Source organism: Rhinopithecus bieti, unplaced genomic scaffold (genome assembly GCF_001698545.2).
Source record: "Rhinopithecus bieti isolate Rb0 unplaced genomic scaffold, ASM169854v2 scaffold_8675, whole genome shotgun sequence".
NCBI classification, from domain to species: Eukaryota; Metazoa; Chordata; class Mammalia; order Primates; family Cercopithecidae; genus Rhinopithecus; species Rhinopithecus bieti.
This window is the reverse complement of record NW_016806447.1, coordinates 3,796,774-3,818,216: the sequence shown is the minus strand read 5'-3', so window position 1 is coordinate 3,818,216 and position 21,443 is coordinate 3,796,774. Positions and strand designations below refer to the sequence as shown.

General features: G+C 40.8%; 1 protein-coding gene across 6 annotated transcripts in view; it reads left to right on the top strand.

Annotated features, from left to right (window-relative positions):
• The window catches only part of SHROOM3 (shroom family member 3), a 214,262-nt gene that overhangs the window by 126,165 nt on the left and 66,654 nt on the right, over positions 1-21,443 (top strand). For 5 of the 6 annotated variants that reach the window (XM_017876548.1, XM_017876550.1, XM_017876545.1 and 2 more), the window contains exon 2: positions 10,979-11,110. Coding sequence is in view for 2 of the 6 variants with exons in the window: in XM_017876545.1 (XP_017732034.1) it covers positions 10,979-11,110 (132 nt within the window). In the remaining 4 variants the exon portion in view is untranslated. Of the gene's footprint in view, positions 1-10,978; positions 11,111-16,848; positions 17,258-21,443 lie in introns of those variants that run through there. The other variant, XM_017876546.1, reaches the window with a different exon arrangement.

Below are 21,443 nucleotides of genomic sequence, written 5' to 3'. Positions count from 1 at the left end.
CGCTTTTTACCTTTGCTTCATCAACTGTTAAAGGTAAAGGGACCCCAGGCTCATCTGTACCAACCTCCTCATTTCACACATGAGAAAATAGGAGCCCAGAACATGAAAATGACTTGCTCATAGCAATACAGAGAGGGCCTAGTACAGGTGTCCTGGCTGCAGGTCCAGAAATGTTTCCGGCTATAATAGTGCATGTATATATGGCCTTTTAGAGTATCTACTTGACCATCCGTGCTCCTTTCTCTGATGTTTTGTGGGAACAGGGAAGAAGGATTACCAAATAGACTTTCCTGCTTTACTTCCACCATGCTTGTTGCATGTTCTCTTTCTTGCTCCTCTCCACAAGTAGCTCCTTTCCAAAGTGCTTTTCTGGAGATGATTAATGGTACTGCACCATGCAGCAGAGTCTAGGAGAGGCATGTCAGAGGTATTTTGACTGGGATGTGTTCTATGTGACCCCAACTTTACCCTTTCATGAGACTCCCCTGATGCAGGATGTTAGCCCAAATTTGTGGCTTCAGCTGAGGGTCTGAGCATTGGCTGAGTTATATTCATACTGATGTAGTCCAAGCAGAATATCAGCAACAGAGCTGTACTCTGGGAAGACAGTGATTCCCATTCAAATGAGACAAGAGAGATACTGCAGGGAACCCACCAGGAAGCTGGCCTCATGTCCACTTGGCATATTTTTATTAAACAAATACTTATTGGGCATCATCCAAGGAAGAGAACCATATGGGGCCAAGGAGTAAAGGAGAATCCCAAATAAGATTAAGACTATTACATCATAGTTAAGAGCATAGACTTTGTCATCAGCCAGATCTGGATTCAAATTCTTTTTTCACCAGCATTTGGACAAACTTCCTGCACTTCTTTGAGTCTCTTTCCTCATGTATGAAGTAGGGAGTAATAGCAGAAAGTCACCTGCCTTCAAGGTTGGCTGTAAGGATGGTAGGAAGCTGTGCACGTAACAGTTTGGCCCCAGCCTGGCTCAGAGCACTCCATAAGGTAACTGCAACTTTGAGGACTGATGCTTGGATACCTGCCCTCCGTGGGGCATGCAACTGGGGAAGCAAGCATCTACACAGACTGTGTGAAAGGGAATGACAAGGAAAGGGAGGCATGCTGATTGTGGGCTGCTCTCATGGTCTCTTTTCCCAGCACTTACGGTTTGTATGTATATATTTACTCCATTAATTTTGCCTTTCTTCCCATTAATTTATAATTCCACAGAGGGAGGGATCGTGTCTGTTTTGCCACAAGTCCAGTGCTGATGTGTGGCCTGTGGTTAGCCCTTCGTAATAGTTGATTGAATGAATGGATGATTGGGCTGGGTATAGATGTGACCAGGCTCTGGGTTTCACCATGAAATATCTTTTTTTTTTTCCGAGACAGGGTCTCACTCTGTCACCCAGGCTGGAGTGCAGTGGCACAATCTTAGCTTGTTGCACCCTCCCTCCACCTCCTGGGTTCAAGTGATTCTCTTGCCTCAGCCTCCTGAGTAGCTGGGATTACAGGTGTAAGCCACCACGCCCAGCTAGTTTTTGTATTTTTAATAGAGATGGTGTTTCACCACATTGACCAGGCTAGTCTCAAACTCCTGATCTCAAGTGATCTGCCTCCCTCAGCCTCCCAAAGTGCTGGGATTAGAGGCGTGAGCCACTGCTCCTGGCCCTGAAATATCTATCTTAATATATCCTGCATCATTTCAGCAGTGTGACTGGTGCTTGAAAGTTCTTAGGGCAGGAATGCCATCTGGATGTCAGGGGTAGGGACTTCATCATTTCTCTAGATCTAGGGACAGTTGGACTCGAGAGAGGGGTCTCATCTGAATTTCAGTAAGTCTGCTTTCTTCTTCTGAAGCTTTCTCTTTAAAGAGGCATTTGGTATTAAATGTCTGCTACTGTGTCAATGGACTTTTAGGATCACAGAATCCAAAGGCAGTATGGAACAAGAAAGCATAAAAATTAGAGTATGGGACCCTGCTGTGCCAATCGTGTAGCTTACAAGTCCTGACCTTGAGCGAATAACTGTCCCTCTATGAGGCTGTCTCTGCATCTGTTAAATGGGGATAAATAATACTTTCTTTACTTGCCTTTTAGGATTATTGAGGGCCAAATGAAATAATATTTGGGAAAGTGCTTTATAAGCTATGATCTGGTATTAAAGTAATGAATAATGGTTCGCTGCAGAGATTTGCATGGTTCTCTGGGAACGCTCATCTGTCACTGTAGACTAATGATAGAGGATAGGGAAAGAAAGGCCTAGACTGAATTTTTTCAGGAAGTATTTATCTCTCTCTACTGATACTAGTTTCACAGAAACCCTGCTTCTTCCTCCGTTGACTGTTTTCAGCAGTTATTGGAGCTCCCAAAGTAATCCCCTTCACCAACTAGTGTGAAGTCTTTCTACTGCCCAGATAAGCTCTCAGGATAGGCACCTCCATTTCCTAGAGAGGATTTTCCTTTAAAAATGTAGAAAAGTTAGACCCTTAGACTCATTCTATTAAGAAAAAATAAGGCTCATTTTACTTTTTCTGATAATTAAAATAATAAACATTAATTGTAAACAATTTGCAAGACATAGAAAAAAAGAGAAGAAAAATAGTACCCATAATCCTGTCACCCAGTAGTAACATTGTGGAATACTTGCTGGTGTTTTGTTTTTATGCATATATTTTATCTCATATGAATAACAAAAGAGTGATGTGGACAAATGGCAAGCATACATGGTTTGATATGTGGTTGATGCCTATCAAAGTATACAAAGCCCAGTAATCCTAAAAGGAATCTAATGGGGTAGGTAGTGGAGAGGGTAAGGCCTTTAGCCATAGCTCTTTCTACTTTTTAATTTAATTTTTCTTTTCTTCTGTAAAATAAGGATGATTATTGCCTCAAATGATAAGAAGATTAACTGAATTAGTGTTTTTAAAGCACAAATAATCTGGTACATACCATGTGCCCAGTAAATGTAAGTTTCAGTTCTATGGGTAAAAATTTAATAATTATTGCCAGGCACTGTTCTGATTGCTTTATACATATTAATTCATTCAAGCCTCACATCTACCCTTTGATGAAGGTGCTATTAGTATTCTTATTTTATAGAGGAGGAAACAGGCACAAGAGGTTAAGTGAGCTGCTCAAAGTCAAACACCTTCCTAGGTGACCCAGCCAGAACAGCACCCCAAGCTGCTGGCTCCGGAATCCACATCATCCATATACATTACACAGCCTACTGCTTGTCGGAGTTGTCTTAAGATCTAGGCTCTGCGTGCTTCTAGCTAGGGGCACACTGCTTCCATGAAGATATCATCTGTTCAGCTGTAAAGCCCTTGTGAGAGCCCTTGGTTTTCTTATGCACTTGTCCTGGGCTACTAGCTGTGTCAAAGGGCTCCATGGGTAGAGAGACTGATGTCAGCAGTAAACTGAAGCAGATTAATATTTATTAGGTAGGTTAAAAGATTTGGCAGGTCATTTGGCTTTTTCTTCTATCCACCCTTTCCTCGTCTTTCTGCAAGGTTGACATAGAGGTCATTGGCTAAGATCTAGAGATAATTAAGCTTATGGTTTCAGAAAGAGTCAGAAACATGCTGAATGTTACTGGGGTATATTGAACACCTGGATTTGTTTGGCAAGTTTCAGGGGGAAATCAAGTGAAAAAAAGCAGCAGCCAGAGCAGGAGGTGCAAATGGACAGAGGTTTGAGACATACAAAGTGCATCTCTGCAGAGCTGAAGGGTTGTGTATGGGCCTCCTGTAATAAAACCAGCTGCCGACCAGGGTAGGTGAGCAGAAAGACAGGAAGAGGCTTTAAGTACAAATGAATGTCATGCCTATGACTAAAACACTAGATAGGATACAGGCCTGAGGGCATGCAGAGGGAGCTTCCTAGATGGTAAATAATGACTTAAAAAGCAAAAAAAGATGAGTAATGAAAGGACAAGACCCAGAAGGTTAAGACTTAAATGTGTAGGTTACAAAAGGTCAGTAACAGGAACAAGAGGGCCTTTAAAAGAAAGGGCAATTCATTCAGAATGTCTGTGAAATGGCTGATCAATGGTCAGTCATCAGAAAATGAAGAGCACCTATGTTTGGCTAAGAACAGAAATCTGTGCCTGAGGGCATCACTTCCTAAAATCTTCCGACACTGAAAAAGCCTCTAATCTAAGGTCTTTTCAGCCTTCAGCCTCCTGGAGACTCAAGAGAAAAAGTGCTGAGAAACCTACAACTATGACATTAGAGACCTGCGAACCCAAGAGAAGGGGGATGACAGGATAGAGATGCAATAGTAAGGCTAAATTCATGGATGAAGGACACAGAGTAGAAGAAAACTTGAAAACCAAGAACATGGCTTTAAGTAAGACAAATTGCCATATAAATGAGTGTACACACCCAGCATAAATCAAAAGGAATTTCTCTAAAGGATTCTGAGGACAAACTTAGCCCTGTATAAATGCATCCTGTCTACTTAATCACAAAAAGCATTCTGATTGCCTCCAAACATAAGGCAACAAAATTGCACTGAGCCACACCAGCTGTTTGTCGAAGGGGCTCGGCCACAGTCTCCCAACTCCCAACTTTTCTTGTCTGCCCCAAGAAAGCCTGCCACTAATGAGAAGGATCAAAAGTTAGGGCTAGATTCTATTTTCAGGAAGAAATCAACTCAGAGACTGATCTAGAAAGTAACTAGAAGAAAAGAAGATCCCACATTTTCCAAAACGGATATTATGAACAGTTTAATGCCCTTAAGGATTTAATGACATAGAACTTTGTTTTGGATGCATTACAATTATTTCCTTTACAGTTTCCTATGATTCATTCAGCAAATATGCATTGTGTGCCTATCACTGTGCTAGGCCTTGGGTGTATAGAAGTTTCAAAAAACAAGGCTGAAGAAAAGCCAGAGGTGGACCCTGACCTGGCTGAGCTTATGTCTTAACGATGAAGCAGACAATACACAAGTGAATAATTTCATGTGGTTATAAGTGCAGTAAAGAGAAAGATCGGGCTCCAGGAAAGAGTATTTGCATTAGATAAGGCAGTCTCTGAGGAGGTGATGTTCCAGTTGGGAGCAGAAACTAAGGAGTGGTCAGCCAAGTAATGAACTGGGAAGAATATTCCAGGCTTAGAGAACAGCATGTGCAAAAAGCAAAGAGCTTGGCAAGTTTGGGGAACCTAAGGAAGGCCAGTGAGGTCAGGATGCAGTAAGGGGAAAAGTTGAAGGAGGGGCAGGAGCCTGAGACCTCCCAGGCCAAGTAGGGGAACCTGGATTTTATCCAAAATGCATAGGGAAGCTACAGGATTTCCTCAGGGAATGACATCATCCATTTATACTTTTTGAAAGGTGGTACTGGCTGCTGGGTAGACACTGGATTGGAGGAGACAGAAGTGGAAGTGGGTGGCCAGTGAGGAAGCATTCCCTCCTGGATGAAACATAACAAAAAAGGAGGAAATGGCTGATTCTAACAGACAAAACCAAGCACTTCCCTAAGGTTGTAACAGCCCATGCCAAGGAGACATGATTCCTCCATCTCATCCTCCCCTTTAAGGATAAAATAGAAAAATGCAAACTCAATAGAAACCAGGAAGCAAAGGGACCTAAGGAACTGAATGATATGGAATCCTTTCTTCTTGTATTGGCTGAAACTCAGTTCAGAAAGCAGTTAATGGGTACTATTAAAATACCAAATAGGTTGGGCATGGTGACTCATGCCTGTAATCCCAACACTTTGGGAGGCCAAGGTGGGTGGATCACTTGAGCTCAGGAGTTTAAGACCAGCTCGGGCAATGTAGTAAGACTCTGTCTCTACCAAAAACAAAAAACAAAAAACAAAAAAACAAAAAACCAACCATTAAAAATCAGCCTGATATAGTGGTGCATGCCTGTGATCCCAGATACTTGGGAGGCTGAGGTGGGAGGATCACTTGAGCCTGGGAGGTCGAGGCTGCAGTGAGCCAAGGTTGTGCCACTGCACTCCAGCCTGGGTGACAGAGCAAGACCCTGTCTCAAAAACGAAATGAAACAAAAAGCAAATAAGAAAGCAGTCAGTATATATTCTAGAGTTATGAATATTGTGTGGTAGGCGGAGCAAATATGAATGTCCTCATCATGGGAAGTAGAAGAAATATGTGGGAGGCTGGCCTGGCTTTCTTGTTTAACTGCCTGGAAGAAGAAAGATCATACTGCAGTATATTTTTTTTAGCCTCTGCTAAACTTTCTCAGGTCAGCTTTGATTCCTAGCTCATCACTCATAGTGGTAATATTGAGATACAGGTACTGGAGAACAGCAAGAAACATAAACATAAAACAACTCTAAGAAATGTCTTGTTAGTTTTGCCAACAAGTTAACTTGTGAGTTAAAAGGAGATAGGAGGGAAGAAAGGCTGCAGATCTGTGGAACATTTAGCAGTACAGTTGACCATTGAACAACACGGGGGTTGGGGATGCTGACCCTCTAGAGTAAAAAATCCATTTACAACTCTTGACTACCCTAAAACCTAACTACCAATAGCCTACTGTTGACTGGAAGCCTTACAGTTGATTAACATATTTTGTGTGTTGATTAACATATTTTGTATGTCATATGCATTATGTACTATATTCTTTCAACAAAGTATGCTAGAGAAAAGAATTTTTTGTTTTGTTTTGTTTTTTGTAGTTTGTTTTTGAGATGGAGTCTCCCTCTGTCACCAGGCTGGAGTGCAATAGCGCCATCTCAGCTCACTGCAACCTCCACCTCCCAGGTTCAAGTGATTCTCCTACCTTAGCCTCCTAAGTAGCTGGGATTACAGGCATGTACCACCACGCCCAGCTAATTTTTGTATCTTTAGTAGAGATGGGGTTTCACCATGTTGACCAGGCTGGTCTCGATCTCTTGAACTCGTGATCTGCCCGCCTCGGCCTCCCAAAGTGCTGGGATTACAGCATGAGCCACTGTGCCCAGCCGAAAAGAATGTTATTATACTAAGAAAATCATAAGGAAGAGAAAATACATTTATTCATTAATCAAAAATGGATCATCACAAAGGTCTTCATTCTCATTGTCTTCATGTTGAATAGGCTGAGGAGGGGTAAGAGGATGGGTTGGTCTTGCTGTCTTGGGTGGCAGAGATGGAAGAAGAGGTAGAAGGGAAGACGGGAGAGGTGGATACAGTTGTTTGAAAAAAAAATCTGCGTATAAGAGGACCCATGTAGTTCAAACTCCTGTTGTTCAAGGGTCATCTGTACTTTAGTCATTCAACAAATATTTGTTGAGCAACTCTCTGTGCCGGGCACTAAGCTGAGCTGGTTTATCTTTGTTGACCTGTGGAAGAGAGAGACCAGCAAGCTGGCAACTAGCAGCCAGTGTGAATTGCACTTTGAGGTGCATATCGATAGCCAGTGTGCTATACTGCTAGCACACAAGGGGCCACCTCACCCCGACTTCCACAGTTCCTCTGGGTAGAGGAAATGATGTCGAAATTGAAACCTGAAGGATGAGTGCGGATAAGCCAAGAGAGGATGGTACCTTTAGGGACCTGGAAGTAGCCCCATAGGCCTGGAGAGCATATAGTTTATCCCAGTATCTTTCACTTGAACTGGATTCATTGATTTTCAGGCTTCTACAGTGTATCATTGGTTATCTTTAAGTGAGACATTGTACCTTTTAGTATCTTTTAAGTAAAAATGACCTCATTTGGTAATATGTTTAGTTAATGATTCTACCATCACCATGCCCTATCAAATCTGGGTTAGTAATTCTAAAGCCTACACAATTTGTGGCATAAATTGAACATTTTAAAAACCTGCTAAACTGAAAGGAAGAAGAGTGAGTGGTTGACAGTACCAAAGGAACATGATTCCATGTATGGTTTGAGCAAATTTACATAACTTCTCTGTATCTCAGGTTGTCAATCTGTAAAATGGGACTTAAACCCTCATTCATTCTTTCCTTCATAAAAAAGTTATGGAAATAATATCTGGCACATGGGAAAGCAAACTTTTTTTTTTTATTTTAAAGAAACACTTGGAATAATCTGCCTGAGTCATGTATGACCATTGGAGCACCAGTGGGGCACCATTGCCTGATGAGGTCAGAGCACATTGCAGACTTTGTCTATGGCAGTCTGTTTTGAGGCTGTTAATGTAGTAACCTGAGGTGGGTAAGAAAGTATGCATTCTAGAGACAGCATGAGTTCAATGTACAGGTAAGGTGTTCAATGTATAGGTAAGGCAGAAGGAAGGAAGGGCAAAGAAACAATTCCAAGGCCCTGGTTTCTGGGATGACAGGCTTCCCAACACTCATGCCAGGACTGTTTTCTACCTAGGTTCACTATGGGTTTTGTGTTTTGTTTTTTGTTTTTTTTTGAATACATGAATTTTGTTGTTGTTGTTGAGATGGACTCTCGCTGTCTCCCAGGCTGGAGTGCAGTGGCGCAATCTGGCTCACTGCAAGCTCCGCCTCCCGGGTTCACGCCATTCTCCTGCCTCAGCCTCCTGAGTAGCTGGGACCACAGGTGCCCGCCACCACGCCCAACTAATTTTTTGTATTTTTAGTAGAGATGGGGTGTCACCATGTTAGCCAGGATGGTCTCAATCTCTTGATCTCGTGATCCACCCGCCTCAGCTGGGATTACAGGCGTGAGCTACCACGCCCGGCCTGAATATATGAATTTTTAAAATGTGTGTTGCCCAAATTATTCCAGAAAGAGTTGAAGGGAGGAAAGGTGTGCTTGGTGTGCTGGTGATTCTAGCACTTACTCTCTCCAACCTGATTTCTAGTTTGTGTGGTGCATCCAGACAGCTCAACCAGGTGGCCAGGCTCTTTCTGGCATCCAGAGCTAACCCATCCAGGGCAGGAGGGCGGAAGATTAGGAGGGGCAAAGATTAGCCTGGGGGTTGGGATTAACAACAATCAAAATGGGTTTCAGGATTCTCACACCCAGTTGCTAATTTCCACTGGTCCTCTAGAGGCGACAAGTAGTAGGACAACATGGTTTTGGGGGTAGTGCTGGGGTACTGGTCTCTGCTTTTCTGGGGTAGAAAGGAATCATGCATTGAAAATGCTTAAATCGATGGAATGATTTTATGTTCCTCATGCTTCCTGCTCTTTCTGGTCTGTCTGCTCTTCCTGCCAGCCCTTCACTGTGACAGCTGCCACTCCTAGCCTTCCGTCTCTAGGCATCTCCCAGGAAGGAGAAGTGGAAAGGAAAGAGAAAAGAGCTCAGTCTCTGGTGCCCAAGACATTGTGCAAAAAAAAAAAAAAAGATGGAGTAAAAAAATGAGGACGTTATTAAATACTACAAAGGTTTTATGAAAGCTCAGGCCTGGTCTTGATTGTTTTCCCCCAGCAAACAAAGTTAGGGTCTAAAGGGGTCCTGGAAAGGAAAAGTCCCTCTCCTGGTTGTACCAGTGGGTGGTCTTGGAGGGTGCTGTTTACACTCATATAATCTTTACTGTCAGGTATTGGATGGTAAGGTATCTTTCAATCTACTTTCCAGTCACTGATTGTTCCTATGCACGCATTATATAGATGACAGAACAGGCGCAGAGAAGACAAAGTCACAGAGCTGCTCAGTGGGTAGAGCCAGGACTCAGACTCCAGAGCCATGCTCCTAACCGTGGTACACTGCCTCTTGGTTTCACTTTACAATGGATGACGAGCCTGAGACTCAGAATTTACTTGACCAATGTATTCAGTTCATTATTGACTTAACCTCAACCAGTTTTCAAACTTAAAGTCTAGCACTGTATCGAATATATCCAAAGCCAAGAATCCTGAATTCAGTGAGGAAAGTAATGTACAGAAGGAGGTGGTGGTGCTTAGATATAACGAAGGTAAACATGAAAACTTGAGCTTAGAAATGGAACCTCCCTGTTGGCCTCCTGGCCATCTCCCCCATGCTGTAGAATAAAAAGAAATCCTTTCATTTGCCTTAGGATTTAGTAAAGAAAGCTCTTTCACTTCCGTTCTGTGTTCCAGGAAATAGAAGGCCAGATGGACGGGGCTTATTCTTAACAGCTGTTCAGTAATCCCATCCCCTCTCAGCCAGGGCCTATGCAGAGGAGGCACGGCCTCATTTGTACCTTCTCCAGATTCCTGTTTATGGGCCCACCAGTCGGATCTCAGAGGCTTACAAAAATCCTTGAAGACAGAAATGGAAAATAAACCACTGGTTCCCCACAAACAGAGATGATGCCAAAACTTCAAAGCCTGATGCAGGGGACAGTGTGATGAGACATCAAGAGTACAGTCAGGATGCTTAGAAATTCATGACCTGTCACTGTCCGAAGGAGAAGAAATGTGCCTGTTCCCATGGTGGAACACATTGGCCATGTAGGGCTTAAAATTTTTCTCTGACTCCCTGGGAGTATGGAGGAAGAGAGTTATGGGAATGTGTTAGGGGCTGGGGGTGGGAGGGTGGATCTAAATGGACACACAAAAGGCTTGCCTCCCAGTGCAGTGGAATCTAAACAATCTGAAATAGCTCAAGCTCAAGAGTTGGCATGTGCTTCTGAGCTGCCACCCACTGAACAGAGCAAGGCCTGTTACACTTGGAGATCCCGCTCCTTAAAGTGAACTTGAGAAGCGAGGTGGCAGAGGCTTGGTTTCAAACCACCTCATTTGACAATTTGCTTCAGTGAATCTAGTTTTTTCCTTATTACCAAAACCAAATTACAGTGGAGTTTGTCTTTATAACAGTTAATATAACTTTCTGCCTTTTTGCTTAGAAAATCTGAGTTTTCTGAGATTGGGAAATACGCTTTATTGCTTCACAGGAACACAGATAAAAAAGGAAGATGCGACACTCAGTAGTGGATTCGCCTTCATGGGGCAGAGAACTTTGTTAGGTGCAGGCTTAGAACCCTGCACTTAGCTGTGCTGCTTTGCTCTGGCTCCAGGGTTCATTTTCATGTACTGTTTTGGTTTTTAAGATTCATTTGTGCTCTTGTCCATGAACACCATCATGCTCAGCTTCTTATTTTCCTATTTTTGACAGAGATGTGTGTGCAGACCCAGGCCATGCAGACACTAGTGCCTCTAACTTCATCAGCCCAGAACACCTCTCCTCTGGCCCCCAGCACAGGAAAGCAACGTGGTCAGGAGGGGTTAAACTTCGGCTGAAGCACAGGTAAGAGGCACGGAGGTCAGTGCTGGCATTTCAGAAAAAGAACTCGGTCCGAAAAGCCACTCAGCTGCTGGGAGAGCAGCTGGGGGCAAGGATGGTCAGGATACAGGCTGTTGAGAGAGAGAGGTAAGAGGCAGAACAAGGAGGCGAGATAGAAGCTCAGAGTTTAGAAGGATACTGATCTTATTAATGGTAGTTTACGCACGAGGTTCTAAAGAACTGTAAAGTTCCTGGGAGGTCATCCCAGGGTCCCCAAAATAGTTTGATTCAAATATCACTTCAAAAATACATTTATAATTATTTTTAAAACTACAGTTTAAAACATTAAAAGTGATATGCTGATGTTTTACACTTTGGAAATGATCAGTGTGCCAACTTGTACAGCAAGACTAATTCATCTTTGAACTGATCTACATTTAAAACTTCTCGGAGGAATGTCCCAAGATTCCAATGTAAGCCTAACAAAGATTTGTAGCTACTTACCCATGTGGGTCAGATTTTGAGAGTGAATGAACCTGAGTGCTTCCCGTGTGCTAGGTGTCCTGGCTTCACATGGGTTATCTGATTAAATTCTCACACCAGCCCTGTGAGGTTTGCACTTATAGAATAGCATTCAGCTAGGAGGCAGTGGGTTCAAATGCAGCCACTACACTATTGCCTCAGCATCAGCACAACAGTGCCTACTTCATAGGATAACTATAGGATTCAACAAGATATGGTATTCAAAGCACTCAGCACAAAGCCCACTCAGAGAGAACAAAAAATAGATGTTAGGTGGTGGTATAATGCTGTGTGGATATAATTATCCTCATCATTCTCATCATTATCACAGAAGTCTGTGTGATATCATGAAAGGCAGTATAATATGGGGAGTAAGATGGGGCTTGTGCAGTGTCAGACTACCTAAAATTCAAGCCTAGATTCTGCCACTTACCATAAACCCTCAGGCATGTTATAGAAGCTCTCTCTACTTCCAACTGTAAAATAAGTTTAATAACTGATCTGCTTCCTAGGGATGCTGAAAGGACTGAAAGAGCCGATACATGTCAAACACTAGGGCTGTGCCTACTATGTCATGAGTGCAACAAATGTTATCATAGTAACCAGTTATCCTGGTTTCAGTTTGGGAAGTTCTTTCATATAGACATATCGACTTGCATTATAAATAAGTAGGCTGGGCTCAGTGGCTCATGCCTATAAGCCCAGAGATTCAAGACCAGCCTGGGCAAAATGGCAAAACCCTGTCTCTACAAAAAATATAAAAATTAGCTGGGCATAGTAGCACACACCTGTGGTCCCAAGTACTATGGAGGCTAAGGTGGGAGATCACTTGAACCCAGGAGGTCAAGGCTACAGTGAGCCATGATTGAGTCACTGCACTCTAGCCTGAGAGACAGAGCTTCATACAAACATTATAATTTGGATTTATACAAATCCAGATTTGTATATTTAGACTATCTATGTTCAGTAATACACAAATATACATAAAAGAATTTCTTAATTTTATATAATAAAACAACACTTGTATTGGGGTGTTTAAGGTTCTTTGTTAGATTTTATTTGGAAAAAAAAAAAGATTTAAAAGAAGTTTAAACATACCGAAGGTCTAGGGAGGCCAACTGGCTGGTGTCTGAGAGTCAGGCCAAGAACAGGGTGAGATTTGCCAAGACCTCTGACTCAAGAGATTCAGTCAGCAAGGCTGCTCCCAGATGCATCCTAAGAAGCAGAAACTCCAAGGTTATCACTGTTTCCTTTAGCCTCCTAGGATCTTTAAAATAGAGAATCAAAATTTTCTCTTTAACAAGGAGGTGTCCACAGGGCCTGATAGGCTAATATAATGTCAGTGCCAAGGTCCTCAAGGTCAGAAAATAGTAGTTAGGGAGTTTCTGCTCCAGCCTGGAAGGAAAATGATCAAGACCTGAACTAAATCGATGGTGATGGGACAAGAGATGAGATAGATTTAAGATAAATCTAGGGAGGCAGAATAAATAGCAGATGAGAGTAGGATAAGGGAGAGAAAAACTAAAGAGTGACTGCGGAGTTTCTGGTATGAGGCACTTGGGGATATCTGTAGGGCCATTAGGACAGGGAAGGCAGGAATCACAGAAACTGACTGGGGGTTAAGAATATCAGCAATAGAATCACATAGACCTGGGTTTGAGCTAGAAATAATTAAAATATTTTATAAAACAATCCCTGAAAGTTAAGTGGAACAAACAAATGTATACCTACTTAATATACTTAGTATTCTAACCATAAATAAATCATCTTTATAACAAGCTGGGGTTGTTCTCGTCAGTGTAGTCAAAGCTGACCGATGGTGCCATGTCTGTATGGAGAACATAAGCGACAAGCAATTTCCTTTGTAAAAAGTCATGAGCTAGATGTTACAGACATCACTCCTGCTCTTGGTTGGAATTTTTACTCTTCATACACTAAGAATTTTACATGTATATGTCATATCTCCACAAATACAGTCATGTATTGCCTAATGACAGGGATACATTCTGTGCAATGTGTCATTAGGTGATTTTATTGTTGCTGAACATACTAGAGTGTGCTTACACAAACCTAGATGGTGTGACCTACACACCTGGGCTATATGGTATAGCCTAGACTATGGTGTAGCTCTTAGACTATGAACCTGGACAGCATGTTGCTGTACTGAATTCTGTAGACAATTGTCACACAATGGTAAGGATTTGCATGTCTAAACAGACAGAAATACGATGTAAAAGATAAAAAGGATATACCTACATAGGGCACTCACCATGAAGGGAGCCTGCAGGACTGGCAGTTGCTCTGGGTGAGTCAGCGAGTGAGTGGTGAGTGAACGTGAAGGCCGGTACTCTGCACTGCTTACTGTGCACTGAGGCTATGCCAAATTTATTCAAAATTTTTTCTTCAATAATTAATGTTAGCTTACTGTAACTTTATAAACTTTTAAAAATATTTGACTCTTTTGTATTAACACTTAGTTTAAAACACAGACATATTGTATAGCTATACAAATATTTTCTTTTTTCTCTCCTTATCCTAAAATCCTTGAACTTTTTTTTTTTTTACTCTTAAACATTTTTGTTAAAAACTGAAACACAAACACACACCCTAGCCTAGGCCGAACAGAGCAGGATCATCAATACCACTGGCTTCTACCTTTATGTCTTGTCCCTCTGGAACATCTGCAGGGACAGTGCATGGAGCTGAACTCTCCTGGGATAACACTGCCTTATTCACGAACACCTCCTGTAGAATCTGCCTGAGGCTATTTCACAGTTAGCTTTTTTTTTAATAAGTTGGAATACAGGCTAAAATAATGATTGAAAGTATAATATAGTAAATATATAAGCCAGTAACACACATTTATTATAAAGTATTATATACTGTGCATGATTATATGTACTGTACTTTTAGATGACTGGCAGTGCAGTAGATTTGTTTATACCAGCATCGAAACCACGTGCGTGATGACTACAGCTTCACTAGGTGACAGGAATTTTTCAGCTCCATTATAATCCTACGGAACCACTGTCATAATGTGCACTCCACTGTTGGCTGAAACGTCATTATGTGGCACATGACTGTAAATTGTAAGCCCTGTGTTAGTGTACTTCCTAATTTTCCTGTCCCCTAGAAGTCTCTCTGCAATCCAACTGTTAACTGATATGGGACTAACCTAGGAAATTGGAGTCGTTCTCCTCCAGTTACACTCAGATCCTACATCCTGTTTGTTTTGCTTTTTACTTTTTGTTTTGAAATCATTATAGACTCACAGAAAAGTTGTAAAAATAGTACAGAGATTTCCTGTATACCTGTCACCCAGCTTTCTCTAATGTTAACACCCTTTATAACCATAGTACAAATATCAAAACTAAGAAATCAGCACTGGTGTAATACTATTAGCTACAGACTTAACTTTATATAAACTATCAAGTTTACTCAGATCTCACCATTCTTTCCTATTAATGCCCTGTTTCTGTTCTAGGATCCCACATTGTGTTCCCTTAGTCTCCTCTGATCTGTGACATTTCCTCAGTCTTTCCTTGGCTTTTATGACCTTGACACTTTTGAAGAGCTCTGGCCAGTTATTTTGTAGGATGCTTCCTATTTGGGTGTGTCTGATGTGTCCTCCTGGTTACATTGAGGTTATGGCTTTTGACAGTACCACAGAAGTTATGTTGTTTTCTTCTATCTCATATCAGGGTTACATGATGTCAATATGTTTCATTACTGGTGATGGTTAACCTCGATTACTTGGTTATGGTGAAGTTGGCCAGGTTTTTCCACTTTAAAGTTACTATTTGTCCCTTTGTAATTAATAAATAACCTTGGAAAGATAATTTTCAGGCTATGCAAATATCCTGTTTCACCTCAAACTTTCTTTGCTGATCTTGGCATCTATCAGTGTTGCCTGTGACAACTATTACCGTAATGTTCTAAATTTGATTCTTTATTTCTTTCATTTTTTCTACATTTATTAATTAGAATTCTTCTTAAAAAATAAAGCCTGTTTCTCTCCTCTACTTATTTATTCATTATTCATTCATGTCAGTAAGGACTCCTTCATATTTATTTTATCCTGTGGGTTATAATTCAGTATTACTGTTATTTATTTTGTTGCTCAAATGGATCTAGTTTTGGCCATTGAGAGCTCTTTTGAGCTGGCTGTGGTCTGAGTCCTGTCTGGAAATGTGGAAAAGGATGAGGTAGTGATGCCTTGTCCTTCCACATAAGACAGCAGACCATGATGTGCCATCATCTTCTTAGGAGTCTTACAAATGTTGAAGTGGGAGGTTGGTGGTGGGCATTGAGCAGTTCTAATTTGTGACATGTCACAGAGGCCTATACTGATTTTGGAATTGGAAAGTGCTGGGGTCACCTCATGAGCTATTTTCAAGTCCAGTGAGTAACAGGTATATATATTCATAGCTCCTTCATTTTGGAGAAAATAGCCAGGAAGGATCTTCTCACTTATCTATAAGAAAAAAGAAAAGGCAGAAGCTAATTTCCCAGGTATATATAGGAGCCAGTGAAACAACCAAGTTAAACAGAGAGAGACACTTTTAGTGGTCCAGGGCTTAATATTCTCACAGATCCAATCCCACCCTTCCTTTTCTGCTTAGATCCCTGCATTCTCTCTTATCTGTCAATAGGAATTCTTATGATCTAACTTATCTTGGCAGAAACTTCTCTGTAAATCTATCAAGCCTTGGGCTAGGGTAGCTCAATGAGTCGGTAAAGGAGACAAAATGTTCTAGCTTGAAACTGAAGATTTTCCAAGCCGATGCTTTTCTCCATAAACTTCTCATTCCTTCCTCACCTTCCCCCGCAAGTCATTATAAAAATAGTCTGATGTAATAATTAAGCATTTACCCTTATATGGGGATCTCTGATCACCATGCTATGTGCTTCATAAAGTAAATCAAGATGAATGGATAATAGAAGCTCAGAATCTGACTCCTCTAATTCATTCTTAATTGAACAGCAAGGTTAGTTCTACTGGTGCTATCCCTTGGCAGTGAGTTCTGTCCCTGTACTGCTGAACTTAGTGTTTTCATGACAGTACACCTTAGGCAGATGCAGTGAGATGTTGTTATAGAACCACTGCTTCAGTCAACTCCCTAACTATGGGAGGCTTAAAGCAATTAGCGCTTTTGTAGACAGTGCATTTTTGCATGTGGAGGAGGGCATGTGTTTAGGAGAGAAGATCATTTAAGGAGACTTCCTGATTTCAGTTTGATGCATTCTATCATCAGATGGTTTTCCTTGCTTCCCTCCTCCTCTTGCCCACAAAATAGAATTCCAGCATTTCTAAGCTATAGGCTATTGTCCAAGATGCCAGCTCTTCTCAGGGAGTCATTAAGGGTCACCTTCTCTTCTTCCCTCTTACAGAGCAGGAATTGAATTTTAATTGGCCAATTTACAGAGGGGACTGGCATGGAGAGTCCCTCCCACTTGCACTGAGCTGGGCAAGTTCAAGGCGGTTCAGGTCGTCCAACTGGAGGCACATGTAGTTGTTGCGAGGCTTTTACCATGCTAGGGGGAGCAGAAACAGCAGTAGCAGGGCAGAATGGCTTTTTATTCCACGCCTGAATATGACATCCAATTGGCCAGAGGGTTGCTATCTGGGATGTTTCTATTTGCCACAAGGTAAGTTCAGTACCGTGTTAGAATGCGATTCAGAATCTTTCATTGCAGGATCCTCCACTGACAAGGCTTTAACAGCTGTCTTTTTGATGTTGTGCTGTATCTGTTTATAAAGAAACATAACCAACTGCCTGTTAAGTTTAAACCAGTTTCTCTAAATTGTTACGAATATTCTCATTATTTGAATATCTCACATGATTTGGTGTACTATTAATATTTCTGTTCGGGAATTCTCATTCTCCTACGTATAAATACAGTTGCCCTATTTTTTATGATGTGTATATCTAGACTGACCTTTTATCGCATTCAAATTAACAAGTGCTTTGTGCTGTGTACTTCCTAGTTTTGCTTCCTCATTTCCCTGGGGAATTTCAGAGTAATCATTGCTGTTTCTTATGGGGGTGGTTATATACCTATGTACTAGTAGCCAAGTTCTCTATTCTCATTGCCAACATTTGTATAAAGAAAGGGAAGTTTTTATTTTATTTGACCTTCACTTATTCCTTCGCTGATGCTCTTCCTTTTTTTACATAGATCTAAGTTTCTGATCTATATCATTTTTCCTTTTCTCTAAAGAATTTTTAATATTTCTTGTAAGGCAAGTCTATTGGCAACAAATTCCCTCAATTTTTGTTTACCTGAAAGACTTTACTTCTTTCATCACTTTTGAAGAATAATTTCACAGGATCCAGAATCTATGTTGGTGTTTTTTGTTTGCTTGTTTGTTGTTTTTTTTTTTTACTTTCAACACTTTCAATCTTTTACTCCACTCTCTTCTTGCTTGCATGGTTTCTGAGGAGAAGTCAGATGGAATTCTCATCTTTGCTCCCCTATAGGTGAGATGTTTTTCCCATCTGGCTTCTTTCAGGCTTTTTGGCTTTATCTTTGGTTTTCTGTAGTTTGAAACTGACATACCTAGGTGTAGTTTTTCTGGTATTTATCTTGCTTTCTGTTCTTGGAGTTCCTGGATCTGTGGTTTGGTGTCTGACAGTAATCTGGGAAGATTCTAAGTCATTATTGTCTCAAGAATTTCTTTTCTTCTTTTCTCTCTTTCTTTTCATTCTGGTATTTCCATTACATGTATGTTACACCTTTTGTAATTGTCTCTCAGTTCTTGGATATTCTGTTCTGGAATTTTCTCAGTCTTTTTTTCTCCTTGCCTTTCAGTTTTGGAGGTTTTTTATTCAGATATCCTCAGGCACAAAGATTCTTTCTTCCGCCGTATCCAGCATGCATGTGTGGGGTGGGGGTACGGGAAAGGAAATCTCTGTAACTTTTACTCAGCTTTGATGTGAACCTAAAACTGCTCTAAAAAATTTTTTTTAAGTCTATTTTTTTAAAAAAGAAGACAAAAGGAACCTATGTGTATATTCTAAATTTCGAAGAAAAGGTATAGTCTTCTCATTCAACTTTGAGATTATAGTCATATATGAAAAGAATTATTGAGATTGCCAATTGTACATTATTTAACTCCATCACAATTGAAGATTTAAATACTTCATTATATGTTCTCTTATAATTCAAATTCAACTTTTATCCATATATAATCTTGACTTGAAATTTTCCTCCAGAATTATGCTAAATGCCAGCGCTTGCTTCTAGAGATGCCTTTACTTAAAATAGGACATGGTAAAAAACAGGTGGATGCAACAGTCATGGTGATGTTCTAGCTCTCTAGCTGACTTGAGTATTTATTTTATTTTTATAGGCATTCATTTTATTATTACGCCATGTAAAAGATAAAAAAGACAATATGAACTGCTTATATTACAAAATTTACTCATCTATATATAGATATTACAGGGCTGGTTTTTCCAGTTTTATTTGGCATTCTTTCATCTGAAAGTGAGTAAGAGAGAACGTTCTTCTGACTTTTATTCTCCCCAAGTGTCAGCTTCTGTGTGACTGGTGGTAGTTAAACTCTCCTCTATTATAAAATTTATTGTGTAAATATTGGTAGGTAGGAATTGAGCTGGAGCAAGTGTTAAAGTCTTTTACATTTTCAGCTGCTTTGCCTTAAAACCTTCACTATTCTTTTTATTTCGGTTCCAGTAATATTTGGAAACTTTATTACAATGAAGTTTCTTTGCCAGTATGATTTGAAAATATAGATTCTTTTGAGCATTGTTTAACATTTTTAACTAAAATTAATGCCTTCTGTCTTTTCCTTTGTTTTCTTACTGACTTTAATTTCTTACTTGTGGCCTTTTCCTTTAAATGAAGAAGAAGACAGTGAAATAGAGAAGTGAAAATATAACACAAGGCGAAATAAAGAAGTGAAAATATAACACAAGGCATCAGACTTACTCCAAAAGAGAATTCAGTTTATTTGGTGTTAGAGGTCTGGGAGGGATTTGTTTTTGTTTAATGGAGTGGTGTTTAGAATAAATCACCACCAAAAGGTAAGGCTTCTGCCCCCCACACACAAATGGAAAAAACACAACCCTTTCTTCATTTGCTTTGACAAGTGCAATTTAATTTATTCTTTGGCATTGTATAAAAATTAGCTTAATTTTGAAATATATTGGTTGGTATTTGGACTCCTTTAAACTCTCAAAGGGCAATCTTTTATGGATTTCTCATTAAGGAGGAAGGTTTCCTGCTTAGGGGTAGCCTTCTCCTGGCACTCAGCCTCACCATCTGCTGGATAGAGGGGAGAAGCTCTACACCTTTTCCTGCACCCTGCTGAGCTGCTCCTCATTTGTCTGCCAGCAGGAGTCTTCTGGGAAAGCTCCCAGACATCTTCTCCCTAAAAAGCAATACTAATTCAGGGGCACACACAATATTTCTAGCCCTCTGCAGCTATCTGAGCCTCTCTGAGATCCATGACAGTCTTGGGGGTGTTTGCATGTGCCCATCTGTGGAAAATAACACACCACCATGGAAGTGATTTCTCCTAAGTTTTAGCAACATATACTATGGCACAGAGAAACAGTATGGAAGAAAATTCTAAAATCATAATCTCTGATATCTGGAGAAATTGGTAGAAACCATCCTTCCTTCCTCCAACAAATAAAATGCCCAGTTCCAAATGAGAGTTGAGAAACAGAAATTATTTATTGGTAATTAGAAGTTGTGCTATTCTATTTATGCTGTGCTATTCTTTTGTAATTGAGTTTGTAAGTTAATAAAAGACAAAGATGAATGCTATTACACATCATAGATATTACAATGTTTGCATCAAATTCTGCTTGATTTTTATGCAGGTGTTGACATGTAGGAAGGACAGTTGAATATTCTGATTCTCTGTGTGTGTCATTGCTGACAAAGGGGATATAAAGAGGGGAATATTGGGAAAAAGAACATTTCAACTTATTATCCCCCAGCAATTGAATGAAAAACACCCACCCCTATTGCTAGCCCCTCTCTTTTATAGTAGTGTTTTCATGCAGTAATCAATAAAATTTAATCTTTAAAAACTGCTTCAGAATGGAAGATGGGGAGGAGATAACTAGTAGTGAAGGGGATATTGGGACAGACATGGTGGAATGGGGTAAAGTAGGATACAAGAAAAGGGGCTGTATCTTTTATGCCAGTTTTGGCGTTACAGCATTATGTCTGCATATTAGCAGACTTCACACTTACTGGTGATTCAGCTGTCAAAGCCAAAAGTCCCCAGGACATATTATCGGGATGTGACATTTTAAAAAATCTTTTATTTCCAGAAGGGACTGTGTGTTGCTATGAGATGGTATTACCTAATGCATACCTTTCTACCTACTGAACCACTTTTTAAAGACACAGATATTAATAAGGCAATTATGAAAAGCCTTGGAGAAGTGTTTTTTAGGGTTTTTTTTTTTTTTTTTGTGAATCCAAAAGGTCTGAGGGATAGCCTTGAGGAGCCTGGAAGTAGTTCTAGAAACAAGGAGTTGGCTGGGTGTGGTGGCTCAGGCCTGTAATCCCAGCACTTTAGGAGGCCAAGGCAGGTGGATCACGAGGTCAGGAGTTCGAGACCAGCCTGACCGACACGGTGAAACCCTGTCTGTACTAAAAATGCAAAAATTAGCCGGGCATGGTGGCAGGTGCCTGTAATCCCAGCTACTCAGGAGGCTGAGCCAGGAGAATCGCTTGAACCTGGGAGGGAGAGGTTACAGTGAGCCAAGATCGTACCATTGCACTCCAGCCTGGGCGACAGAGCAAGACTCTGTCTCGAAAGGAAAGGGAAGGGGAGGGGAGGGGAGGGGAG